Source organism: Equus asinus, chromosome 27 (genome assembly GCF_041296235.1).
Source record: "Equus asinus isolate D_3611 breed Donkey chromosome 27, EquAss-T2T_v2, whole genome shotgun sequence".
Classification (NCBI taxonomy): Eukaryota; Metazoa; Chordata; class Mammalia; order Perissodactyla; family Equidae; genus Equus; species Equus asinus.
The window spans coordinates 5,802,010-5,815,393 of record NC_091816.1 but is presented as its reverse complement, the minus strand read 5'-3'; the positions used below and the strand labels follow the sequence as shown (position 1 = coordinate 5,815,393).

The following is a 13,384-nucleotide window of genomic DNA, read 5'->3' as shown; positions in this document are numbered from 1 at the left end:
TAGCATCCACTTATCTCTTTTATTCTCTCTCTACCATATTTAAGGAGAGCTGCATTGGTCTCTGTTGCTCTTACACTCTTTTTCTGTTGAGAGTCCCTTCAGCTAAGTCTCCGTAAATCTCTGTCTCTATATAAATGTATAATCTTTCTTTTGTGTCTACACTGGATGCATTTTATGTTTGTGTTATTTCTCTCTCTTTATAGGAATGCTTTATGTGGAAAACTTCAATGTGAGAATGTACAAGACATGCCTGTATTTGGAATTGTGCCTGCTATTATTCAGACTCCCAGTAGAGGCACCAAATGTTGGGGTGTGGATTTCCAGCTAGGATCAGATGTTCCAGATCCTGGGATGGTGAATGAAGGCACGAGATGTGATGTTGGAAAGGTAATCAAAATGTTTTCTATTTACAAAGTAAAATTTTAAAAACTTGAAAAATTGTTATACACAGTAAGTGGTTGTTCTTTTCTGATTATGAAAGAAATCTATATTTATTGTAGAGATTTTGGAAAATACAAAGCCCACCAAGAACAAGATTAAGAATAGCTATAAATCTTCTATCTAGATTTCTTCATTGGGGTCAAATGTTATAACCTGTGGTTTCTGTGTTGCAAGATACTGTGCATATTTCTGTCCCCTATCAATGTGCTATAATTTGTTGGTCAGGCTGCTATTATTGGCACACTTAGGTGATTTCCAGGATTTTGGGTGGATATGTGTGCACATGCATGCATGCATGTCTCTGCATTAGAAACGTCATGGTTCTTGTCCTGCTCATGCTCCCTGCTCCCTTAACCACAGCTGTTTGGATCAGATATGAGCCAAGAGTTGGTCAGCCCCAGACTTATTATCAGTGGTTCCATATGCGAAGATGAGCTAGACCAAATTCCTTTTTTTGAGAATATATAATTAAAGAAAGGTAGTTAAGAGTAGGGTAGGAGCTAAGAATTGTTTGAGAGATGCCATGAAGTAGGAGCAGGGCTAAAAGAGTTATGGCGAGCTTAAGCCTCATACAAGAGATATAAGGGAGCAGGATTGTTCAGCAAGTTGAAGAAACCGACTCAGAGCAGAAGGGAGGAGGAGGAGGAGAGAGAACACAGCTGACCTATGATGTGACACATGCCAAAGACAGGCGGGCCTTCAAGTTAACTCACTTCCTGCCAAGTTTTCAGCTCCAATTCTGTTCCTCACCTCTTACAGAAAGACCCTGATATTTTTGTGCCTGTCCTTGCTGCTACATAAGCTTGACTGCTGCAGGTATTATAAACAAAGCTGAGGTAAATGGCTTTCTAAATAAATTTTCAGAACATCCTGATTGTTTCCTGAGGTTAAACTTCCATAACGGTATGCATGCTTTTAAGGTTTATATATAGTTTTGCCAAATTTCTCTTTAGAAATGTTTTTACTAGTTTGCCTTCCAACCAATTTTCAATAATAAATGTTTTAATTCTTCACACCACAGTCAAGATTAGCTGCTGTTGTTTTAAAGCTTTCATTGGTAATTTCCTTTTTATTTTACTTTTTCTTGATTATTGGTGATTTTGAATTTTTTTCTCTCTTATATTTCTTTATTTTTTTATGATTTGCTTATTGATGTTCCTTGTGTGTTTAAAAATTGGTGTGTTTTTCTTATCGATTTTAAATAACTTTAACTTACGTCATATAAAACATAATGTAATATATATGACATTTTTGCCCAGTTTATTGCGTCTCTCTTTCTTTTGATTTTAGTACTTTTTTCCATGTTTACATTTTTATGTATTCACATCTGTTATTCCTTTCCTTCATGGTTTCTAAATTTGCTTACATATTTTACAAGACCTTTCTCAGTATAGTATCAGATCATTATTCTCTTGTATTTTCTAGTAGGTCTTTTGTTTTAACACTTGTCTCTAATCCAGGGGAATATTGAGTGTGTATAGTATGAGGTTGGCATTTTTTTTCTCCTTTTGTCATTTTCATTCAGAAATGATTCCTATATGTTGAGTTCTAATGTTATTTTTTTCAGAATGGTTTATCATTTGCCTTAAGCTCAGTTATAATCTCTCCCCTCTAATTTGAAATCCTATTTAAATTACTTGTTAAATTTGTATATATACTTGGGCTTGATTTTTGGCTTTTCTCTTCGTGTCTATTGATCTGACTACTCGTGTCAGTACTGCTTTGTTTTAGTTTTGTTGGTTTTATATTTTTAATGTCTGGCCATACAAATGCACCCTCAGTTTTTCCCCATAGTTTTCTTGGCTGTTTTATTCATTTATCATTTCAGATGAACTTGAGATCATTCTGTCAAGGTGCAAAATAAATAAATAAAAGAGCTTTGGAATTTTGGTTGGGATGACATTAAACTTATAAGTTTATAATGGGGAAAACTGACATGTTTCCGTTATTGATTCTTCTCATGGAAGAGCATGAGATGTCTCTTCATTTTGGGGGGGTCTTTTCTTAAAGATTTAGCTATAAAGATCCTTTCTATTTTTTTTGTTAGTTTTATTCCTAGGTATTTTATGTTTTATTGCTATTATGAATAGGCCCCTTTTCTCCTATTATATTTTCTAATTTGTTAGGTTATACTTTCAAATTGGTTTTTATTGAGAATAAAAGCTATTTTGGTTATATTTTTTACTGAGTATTATTGATATTCAGAAAAAAATCTTCATTTGTATTTGTTTATTTTGTTATCAGCTATATACTTAGTGATACATATTTTTATTGTTGGTTGTATTAGAATTTCCTGGGTAAACGGTCATCGTCTATAAAAGATAAAAAGTTGATTTCCTCTTTTGATATTTACTTTTTGGACTTATTTTCTTGGGTAATTGCAATGATAGCACTTTCAGAATAATTTTAAATAATAATGATGATAGTGTACGTCTTTGTCTTGTCCCTAGCTTGACTGCATCTAACTTTGTAAGGTTATGTATGATTTTGGCTATTGGCTTAGGGTAGAGAGTATTTTTCATTTAATGAAGTATCCTTTTAATCCTAATTAATAAGAATAATAAAGTAATAGATTTAAAATTTTATAAGTAGTTTTTTCAACAGCTATTGAAATAACCATTATTTTCCTTTGAACTATTGATGTGCTGTTATATCAATAAATTCCCTAACATCAAATTATCTTTACATTACTGGAGCAAACATTTGTAACATTGAATTTTTTTAGATATATTCTTGGATTCTATGTGCTGGTGAATATACTTTTGTATTTCTGAAGCTGTATACTTACAATTTTTTTTTGAATTTATGAAATTTTACTCTGGATTATAGTCAGTACTCTTAAGTCTCATAAAAACTCAGCTAATACTGAATTAAAGTATAACCAGAAATTTATTGATTTAAATCACAAAATTAAAGAGCTTTGGACCCCAGAATCGCAGATAATGTTTCTGCAATTCTTTTCCCATATCTCTCATCTCTGCCTTTCCTCATTGGCTCTTTTCTTTCCCCAGCTTTATTGAGATATAATTGACATATTATATAAAGTTAAGGTGTACAATGTGTTGATTTGATACATGTATATGTTGTGAAATGTTTATCACAATAAATTTAGGTAAAACATTCGTTACCTCATATAAATACGACATTTTTTGTGTGAGAATATTTAAGATTTACTCTCTTAGAAACTTTCAAGTACAGTATTGTGAGCTATAATCACTATGATGAATATTAGATTCCCAGAACGTATTCGTCTTATAACTGGAAGTTTGTACCCTTTGACCAACGTCTCTCCATGTCTCCTATTCTCTAGCCCCCACTAGCCATTCTACTCTCTGTTTCTATGAATTTGGCTTTTTGTTTTTGGTTCCACATATCATTGAGATCATACAGTATTTGTCTTTCTCAGTCAGACTTATTTCACTTAGCATAATGCCCTCAAGGTCCATCCATGTTGTTGCAAATAGCAGGATTGGTTGTTCAGGAATATGTTATTTAATTTCCATATTTTTGTGAATTTTCCAGTTTTCCTCCTGTTATTGATTTCTGGTTTCATTCTGTTACCATTGGAAAAGTTACTAGATCTGATTTTGGTCTTAAATTTGTTACGTCTTGCTTTGTGGCCCAACATATGATTTATCCTGTAGAATGTTTTGTGTGCGCCTGAGAGGAGTATCTATCCTGCTGCTGTTGCATCGAGTGTTCTGTGTGTGTCTGTTAGGTCCATTTTGGTCTACAGTGTTCTTCAGGTTCATTGTTTCCTTATTAAATTTCTATCTGGATGATCTATCCAATGTTGAAAGTGGGGTATTGAAGTCTCTTACTGTTATCTTATTGCTGTCTATTTCTCCCTTCAGTTCTGTTATTATTTGCTTTAAATATTTAGGTGCTCCAATGTAGGGTGCATATACACTTAAAATTCTTATGTCCTCTTGATGAATTGATCCCTTTCTCACTAGTGACCCTCTTTGTCCCTTGTGACTGATGTTGACTGAAAGTCTATTTATAAGTAATATAAGTGTAGCCATTCCTACTCTCTTTTGGTCACCATTTGTATGGAATATCTTTGTCCATCCCTTCACTTTCTACCTATGTGTATACTTAAAGCTAAAGTGAGTCTCTTGTAGGCAATAAGTTATTAGATCTTGTTTTTTTCAATCCATTCAGCCTCTTCCTGTCTTGATATGGAAATTTAGTTCATTTAAGTTTAACGTAATTATTGATAGGTAAGGACTGACTTATTGCCATTTCATTAATTGTTTATTGGCTGATTTTTAGTTCTTTTGTTCATTTCTTCCTCTCTTACTGTCTTCCTTTGTGATTTATTTTTGGTAGTGTATGCTTTTAGTTCCTTTCTCTTTTGTGTATCTACTTTAAGTCTTTTTCCTTTGTGGTTACCATGTGTCTTACATAAAACATTTTATAGATATAACAGTCTGTTTTAAGCTGATAACAATTTGCTTCCAATTGCACACACAAACTATACACTTTACTTCTCCTCTCCGTGTATTTTATGCTATTGATGTCACACTTTACATCTTTTTATATTGTGCATCCATTAACAAACTATGGTACCTATAGTTATTTTTAATATTTTTTAAAAAACTTTTATACTAGAAGTAAAGTGATTTATACACCATCATTACAGTATTAGGGTATTCTGAATTTGACTATATGTTTACCCTTTACCAGTGAGTTTTATACTTTTATATGTTTTCATATTGTGACTTAGTCTCCTTTGATTTCAACTTGAAGAACTCTCTTTAGCATTTCTTGTAAGGCAAATCTAATGATGATGAACTTCCTTAGCTTTTGTTTGTCTGGGAGTATTTTTAACTCTCCTTCATTTCTGAAGTACAGTTTTGCCAGGTATAGTATTTTGGTTGGGAAGTTTTTCATTCCACACTTTGAATATATCAACCTATTCTCTCTTGGCTTGCAAGATTTCCTTAGAAGAATTCACTGATAGCTGAATAGGGGTTCCTTTGTATGAAATGAGTCATTTTCTCTTGCTATTTTCACAATTCTCTCTTTATCTTTGACTTTTAACATTTTGATTATTGTGTGTCTCAGAGTACTCTTCTTTGGGTTGATCTTGGTTAGGGTCCTTTGAGCTTCCTGTACCTGAATGTCCGTATTCTTTCAAGATTTGGGAAGTATTCCACTATTATTTCTCTAAATAAACTTTCTGCCTCTTTCTTCTCCATTTGGGCCTCCTATGCTGCTAATGTTTTTTCACTTGATGGTGTGCCATAATTAACATAAGCTTTCTTCACTCTTTTTCATTCTTTTTTTCTTTTTGTTTTTCTAACTGGCTAATTTCAAATGATCTGTCTTTGAGTTCACTGATTCTTTCTTCTGGATGATTAAGTCTGTGGTTGAAGCTCTCTGTTGAATTTTTCATTTCTGTCATTGTATTTTTCAGCTCCAGGATTTCTGTTTGGTTCCTTTTTATGGTTTCTCCTATTTTACTAAATTTCTCATTTTGTTTGTTCATTGTTTTCCTGATTTTGTTTAGCAGTCTATCTCTGTTCATTTCATTCTGTTCCTTTAAAATGATTATTTTAAATTCTTTGTCAGGCAAAATATAGATCTCCATTTCTTTGGGATCTTTTATTGGAGCTGTATTAATTTCCTTTGGTGGTGTCATATTTGCCTGATTCTTTAATGTAGCCTTGCACTGGTGTCTGTGCATTTGAAGGAGCAAACACCTCTTTTAGTCGTTACAGACTAGTTTCAGCAGGTGGAGACCTCCTGTCTGTTCTTTATGCTGATGGGATTACCTCCAGAATCTCAGGCTGGGTTACAGCTGATTACAAGGCTGTCTCTGGGTCTGCTGTGGGGTCTGTGATTGATGGGCTTGTTATCAGGGTCTTGGATGCTAACTGCTCCCTAGGTAGATTGAACTGGCTCCAGTACCTTGTTCAGTAGGGTCGCCCTGGGACAAAGGTCTGCTTCAGAGTCCACAGTTGGGTCCTCAGACAGAAGGCCTATTACCGGGTACATGGACAGGTGTGGTTCCCACTAGGTAACTCAGAGGGCTGCTCTCTGTTTCCTAGTTGAATCCCTCAGTGGGCAGGACTGGCCCAGGACTGTGGCTGAGATGGGCTGGAACCAAATCCCAGGGCTGTTTCAGCTTCCATAGCCAAGGTTGAGGTCTGTAGACCTGGCTCCTGAGGCTCGAATGGGTGTGTCACCTGCCAGGTCCCTGGATGTTGCTGGACTGCTCCCTGACCTTGGCTAGAGGGGCTGGGGCTGAGTATAGGGCTAGTTCAGGATCTCCTGAGGCATAAACATGAGTATCTCCCTCTGGATCCCTGTGTTGGCAGGACTGCTTGCAGACTGAGGCTGGAAAGTGCTGGAACCAAATGTGGAGCCATTTCAGGATATCTAGGAGTGAAAATGGGAGCGTTTCCTTCTAGTTCCCTGGGCCAGAAAGACTGCTGTGGATGCGAATGGGAAGTGCTGGAGCCAAGTAGAGGGTCCTTTCAGTATCTTTGAGCATGCAGGAGATAGGAGTGCCTCCTACTGGGTCCCTCAGTTGACAGATCTGTTGGTAGACTGTGGCTGTGATGGGGCTGGAGCTGAGTATAGAGTCCTTCAGAATTTCTGGGGGTGCAGCTGGGAGTGTCTCCTTCTGGGTCCCTGTGCCAGCAGGACTGTTCATAGACTGCAGTTGGTAGGGACTGGGGCCAAGTATAGGGCCCTTTCAGGACCTCTGGAGGTACGAAAAGGACTTTCTTCTGCCTGGTCCCTGTGCCAGCAGGCCTGCCTAGTATAGGACCCTTTCAGGATCTCTGGGGGCATAGATGGGACTTTCTCCCTCCGGGTTCCTGTGTGAGCAAGCCTGTTTGAGGACTGTGGCTGGAGGGGCCTGGAGTTGAGCCCTTTCAGAATCTATAGTCTGACTGAGTTTGGCAGGCCTACCTCCAGGGACTCCTGGACCGCGGCTTGGACGGGCTAGAGCCAGTTCATGGACAACTTCAGAGTCTACAGCAGGGACTGAGGTCTGTATGCTTACTACCTGATGCACAGGTGGATGTGACTCCTCATGGGTGCCTTGGTGTATGGTGCTGGTGACAGACCCAAAGCCAAATGGGGCTGTAGCCAAGTCCTCAGGGATAAGGAGCTGTTTCTGTGTCTGTAGCCAGGACCATGGTTGGTAAGTCAGCCTCCTGGGTGTGAGCCTGCCTTCTCAAAATGTGCTCTCCTCAGTCTTGGACTGCACGGGTTTCATAGTCTCCTGCCTGGATTCCAGAGCTCTCGCAAAGGCACTTTGGTCTGTGGATGGATTCCAAATTGTTATTGTTGAGGAGAGGGGGGTGTAGTTGATGGACATCTTATTTGGCCATCTTGCTGATGTCACTCCTCTCTTGTTGGCTTTATTTCCTCATGCTACACACAGATCTTTACCATATAACAGGGAAAAACCAACCTCACATTTTTCCAGCACCTCAGAGCTAGGTAGGTTTGTTTTTTCTCCAGCTGGAAGTCAAGACATTCTGGAAAAAGAATGTAATGTACAGCTTGAAGGACCAGTTGTAATGTCCAGAGGAATAAAGGAATACGATTGCTAGGACCTGGAGTACGTGTTCTCCCACGTGCTTAATCCTCTGCTATGAGGGGAGATGGAGAGTTAGGTAAATTTCTCAGAAAAAAGAAAAAGAGATGGGAAATCATATTGGGTAGGAGAAGGGAAAAAAGTCAACAAAATACAGAAATGAAAGTAATAAAATAGTTAGACACCACTACAGCCAAGTTTTATTATAGTCTTATCTGTTTTTTGCAGTTTCAGTACCTGAGGTTGGGCATTAGTGGGAGTGTCTTGGTCTGCTTAGGCTGCCATAAAAATTACCATCTGCTGTGTGGTTTAAGCAACAGAAATTTATTTCTCACAGTTCTGGAGGCTGGGAAGTCCAAGATCACAGTGCCGTCAAGGTAGATTTCCTCCTTGGGCCTCTACTCTTGGCTTGTAGGTGGCTACCATCTTGCTGTGTGCTCACGTGACCTCGTTTTTGTGCATGCAGGGGAAGAGAGAGAAAGAGAGCGCAAAGTCTGGCATCTCTTCTTATAAAGGCTTTAATCCACTGGATGAGCGCTCTTCTCTCATGACCTCATCTAACCCTAATTGCTTCCCAAAGGCCTCATCTCCTAATGCCGTCACGTGAGGGTTAGTGCTGCAAGATACGAATTTTGAGGGGGCACAGACGTTGAGTCCATAACACAGAGCCGCTAGAATGGACTTTGGTTGGTAGAAATGGGATAATTTCGCTCCTGCCTCATGCCCATGTAGTTTTCGCTCTTGAGTTGTGCATCCTGCCCAGTGTGCCTAAAGTCTGTTTTCCCTCAACATTTGCATGTTTCAGTTGTTTCGAGTGTTTGTTTGTTCTTGGTCTGGGCATGAGTGAGAAATATTGATCAGTGTATTAGGGTTCTCCAGAGAAACAGAACCAATGGTGTGTGTGTGTGTGTGTGTGTGTATGTATATGTATATAAGATTTCTTACAAGGAATTGCCTTATGATTATGTAGGCTAACAGATCCTTAGATCTGCATTGTGCAAGCTGGAGACCCAGAAGAGCTGATGATGTAGTTCCAGTCTGAAGGCCAGCAGGTCCGAGACCGAGAAAGAGCTTATGTTTCTGTTTAGATCCAGAAATGGGAAAAAAAAAACAGTGTCCTAGCTTGAAGCCAGACAAGTAGGAGAAATTCTGTCTTATTCAGTTAAAGGTCAGCCTTTTAGTTTTATTTAGGCCATTAACTGATTGGTGAGCCACAACATAAGAGAGGGCAATCTGCTTTACTCAGTTGATCAATTTATATGTTAAGCACATCCAAAAACACCCCAGAGAAGCACCTGGAATAATATTTGCACAAATATCTAAGCACTCTGTGGCCCAGTCAAGTTGATACATAAAATTAATCATCATAAGTCCAACCCTTGTCAGCTTGGTGCCCATATGCCTCTCCTTATACTGTACATAGTCTCCAAGTGAAGATAACAACATGGTCATAATCCCACCTAACATGATACAACTAACCTGCATACAACTGAAAATGCACTAAATCCTGCCTCAAAGGAGAGATAAAGTCCTTGAGCATTGATTACTTTTCTTGATATCCTGTAGCTGAAATCCTATGATGTTAACAATACTTAAGTACTGTGATATAAAGTCGATACATCTTATGTTACATGACAAGGGAATAAGAGAGGGGAAAAAGCCAAAGGTATTTCATACATGTACACACATACAAACATACTCATAACAAAATAAGGAAGAAATACACATGACAGTTAAAGTCCTGTTCCTGTAACTGGTCACATGATTATAGCTGATATTTTTAACTATCTTCTTCCACTTCTTCCATCCTATATTCTCTTTTCCTTCAGCAAGCACCTCAGCTGGTCATGATTCTTTACTTGGCAGGGTGAACCCAAACTTTATTCCTGGAGGCTCTGGGCCATTAGGAGTCTTGCCTTGATTGGGTTGTTGTAGTTTTCCATTAACCATAATCACAGGGCATGGTGGTACTAAGAGATGCCCTAAGGGATCTCTTGTATTCAGACATACTCTTCCTTACCTCCACTGTGGAGGAGCAGTCCAGTTTCCCCTTGGTAGTCAGGATCAGTCCACCCTAGCCAGCGCAGGAACTCCCTTTGCCTGTTCATTCAGAGGCTTGAGGACTCTAGAGTAGCTGAGCATCAGTCTTAACTTCCAGTTCAGTGGGATGATTGTTGTGTCTCCTGATGGAAGCCTTCCTCCCTCTAGAACTAAGACCTCTAGGCCAGCAGAGCATAAGGTTGTGGGAACAGGAAGCAAAAATTTTGCCAGTGGGTCAATAGGAGAAGTAGTGAGTGGTGCCATTCCACTTCCACCCCTTGATTCCTTGACCCATGAATCCTGGCTGTGGGAGAAACAGCACATTATATTGGACACTGATTCAGAGCATACACAGCTTTCTGGAGAACCTTGCCCCTTCCTGCAAGGTACTGCCACCTAGCTGGCATTGTAACTGAACTTTCTAAAGGCCGTTCTACCATTTCATCACACTAGCTGCTTCAGGATGGTGGGGAACATGATAAGACCAGTGAGTTCCGTGAGCATGGGCCCGTTCTATCACTGCATTTGCTGTGACATGAGTTCTTTGATGGGAAGCAATGCATTGTAGAATACCATGATGGTGGATGAGACATTTTGTCAATTCACCAATGGTAGTTTTGGCAGAAGCATTGCATCTAGGGAAGACAAATCCATAGCCAGAGTAAGTGTGTATTCCAATAAGAACAAAATTCTGCACCCTCCAGGATGAAAGAGGTCAAATATAATCAACCTGCTGCTAGGTAGCTGGCTGATTGCCCCGAGGAATGGTGCCATATCGGGGACTCAGTGTTACTCTATGCTGCTGGAAGATTGGGAATCAGTGGCCGAGCCCAGTTGGCTTTAGTGAACGGAGGTCCATGTTGCTGAGCTCATGCATAACCTCCATCACTGTTACCATGGCCACTTTGTTCATGAGCACACTGGGCATTGACAGGGATGGCTGGGGGAAGAGTCTGACTGGTATCCACAAATGGAGCGGCCTATCCACTTTTGCTTCTTAAAATCCACCTGTGCTGAGGTCACCCTTTGGTGAGCGTTCACATGGGACACAAATATTTTCATTTTTTGCCCAGTCATATAGTTCTTTTCATATAACTCTTCCCCAAATTTCCTTCTCACCGATTTTCCAATCATGCTTTTCTCAAGTCCCTGACCATCTAGCCAAACCATTGGCCACAACCCATGAATTGATATATAAAGCATGTCTGGCCATTTCTCTTTCCAAGCAAACTTCCAAGAGAACAGCCTGGTACACTGCTTGAGATTTTGTCCCTTGGGAGGACTTCCCTTCACCGTTATTCTTCAGGGATGTCCCAGAAAGGGGCTGTGATGTTGCAGCTGTCCACTTTTGGGTGGTGCCTGCGTATTGTGCAGAACCATCTGAAAACCAGGCCTAAGTCTTCTTTTCCTCTCTCAACTGATCAGAGAGAACTCCCTATGAGGCCATAGGTGCAGGCTGCGAGAGAGAAGACAGTGTAGCAGGAATGGAGACCATGGGCAATTGGGCCATTTCTTTTATTTTCTTTTTGAGGAAGATTAGCCCTGAGCCAACATCTGCCACCAATCCTCCTCTTTTTGCTGGTGAAGAGTGGCCCTGAGCTAACATCTGTTGGGCCATTTCTTCATGTAACTCACTAGTCCCTTCAGGGCCTGCTCAGGCTGTATCATGTATGTACCACTTTCATTTGATGATGAAATGCTGCTGTGCATTCAGTCTCTACAAAGGCCCAGCAGCAGGCTAAGAGCTGTATCTCAAAAGGAGAGTGGTTATCTGCAGAGGATGGCAGAGATTTTCTCTGAAATCCTGAGGGCTTGCAGTGCTCTTCACCTGTAGGAAACTGCCAGAGGAGCATCACTATCTGCCACTGACCCTTCAATCACCGTTGGATCTGCTGGATCATGTGGCCCAAGTGGCAGAGCAGTTTGCTTGTCATCCTAGACCTGTTGCAGAGCCTTCTCTTGCTCTGGTCTGCACTCTACTAGCAGCTTTTCAGGTCACTTGATAAATAGGCTAGAATAGCATGCCCAAATGAGGAATATGTTGCTGCCAAAATTGAGAGGCCAACTAGGTGTTTTACCTCTTTTTGTGGTTGTAGGTATGGCCGGATGCAACAGCTTATCCTTCACTTTTGAAGGGAAATCTGGACATGTCCCACCCCACTGGGCCCCTAGAAATTTCACTGAGGTAGAAGACTCCTGAATTTTTGTCACATTTATTTTCCAACTCTGGCACACAAATGTCTTACCAATTGGTCTATGGTAGTGGCTACTTCTTGCACGCTAGGTCCCCTCAGCATAATGTCATCAACATAATGGGCCAGTGTGATATCTTGTGGAAGGAAAGGCAATCAGAGTCCCTGCAAACTAAATTATGACGTAGGGCTAGAGAGTTGCTGTACCCCTGAGAGACGACAGTGAAGCTGTATTGTGGGCCTTGCCAGCTGAAAGCAACTGTTTCTGGTGGTCCTTATTGACCAATATGGATAAAAACCATTTTTTCATTTGAGTAGCTGCCTACCAGGTACCAGGAGATATGTTAGTTTGCTCAAGCAATGGAGCCATAATTGCTACAGCAGCTGCAATTACAGTTACCACCTGGGTAAACTTATGATAATCCACTATCATTCTCCAAGATCCGTTTGTCTTTCTCACTGGCCAGATAGGTGAGTTGAATTGGAATGTGGTGGGAATCACCACCCCTCCATCTTTCAAGTCCTTGATGGTGGTATTAATCTCTGCAGTCCTTCTAGGACTGTGATATTACTTCTGGTTTACTAGATTCCTCAGTGGTGGCATTTCTGTGGCTTCCGCTTAGCCTTTCTCATCCTGATAGCCCTCACTCCATAGGTGAGGGAACTGATGTGGGGATTCTGCTAGCTGCTGATTATGTGTATTCCAATTGTGTGGTCTGAAATTGGGGAAATAATCACAGGATGGGTTTCGGGGCCCATTGGGTCCACTGTGAGAAGGACCTGAGCTAAAACTCCATTGATCGCCTGAGCTCCATAAGTCCTTACTCTGGTAGAACACACTGATGTTTTGGGTCTCTTGGAATTAGTGTCAATTCAGAGCCAGTGTCCAGTAGTCCCTGAAAGGTCTGAGTATTTCGTTTTCCACCTTGCACAGTTACCTTGGTAAAAAGACAGGTCCTGTTGGAGAAAGAAAGATTAACAGTATAAATTTTTGGCAGTGTATCAGGGTCCTTCCTAAAGGAGACCTGTCCTCTTCTTCATTTAAGGGGTTCCGGGTCTGTAATATGGCTCAAGTCTGGGAATCGGTTGAGGGCCTGTGACTGTGTTTTTTAAATTCAGGTTATACTCTTGTTCCCTTGACCTAGAACTTTCT

General features: G+C 40.2%; 1 protein-coding gene across 3 annotated transcripts in view; it reads left to right on the top strand.

Annotated features, from left to right (window-relative positions):
* Positions 1–13,384, top strand: part of ADAM9 (ADAM metallopeptidase domain 9) — a 177,435-nt gene that overhangs the window by 120,895 nt on the left and 43,156 nt on the right. For all 3 annotated transcript variants that reach the window (XR_011498901.1, XM_070500114.1, XM_070500115.1), the window contains exon 16: positions 204–387. Coding sequence is in view for 2 of the 3 variants with exons in the window: in XM_070500114.1 (XP_070356215.1) it covers positions 204–387 (184 nt within the window). In the remaining variant the exon portion in view is untranslated. The remainder of the gene's footprint in view (positions 1–203; positions 388–13,384) is intronic.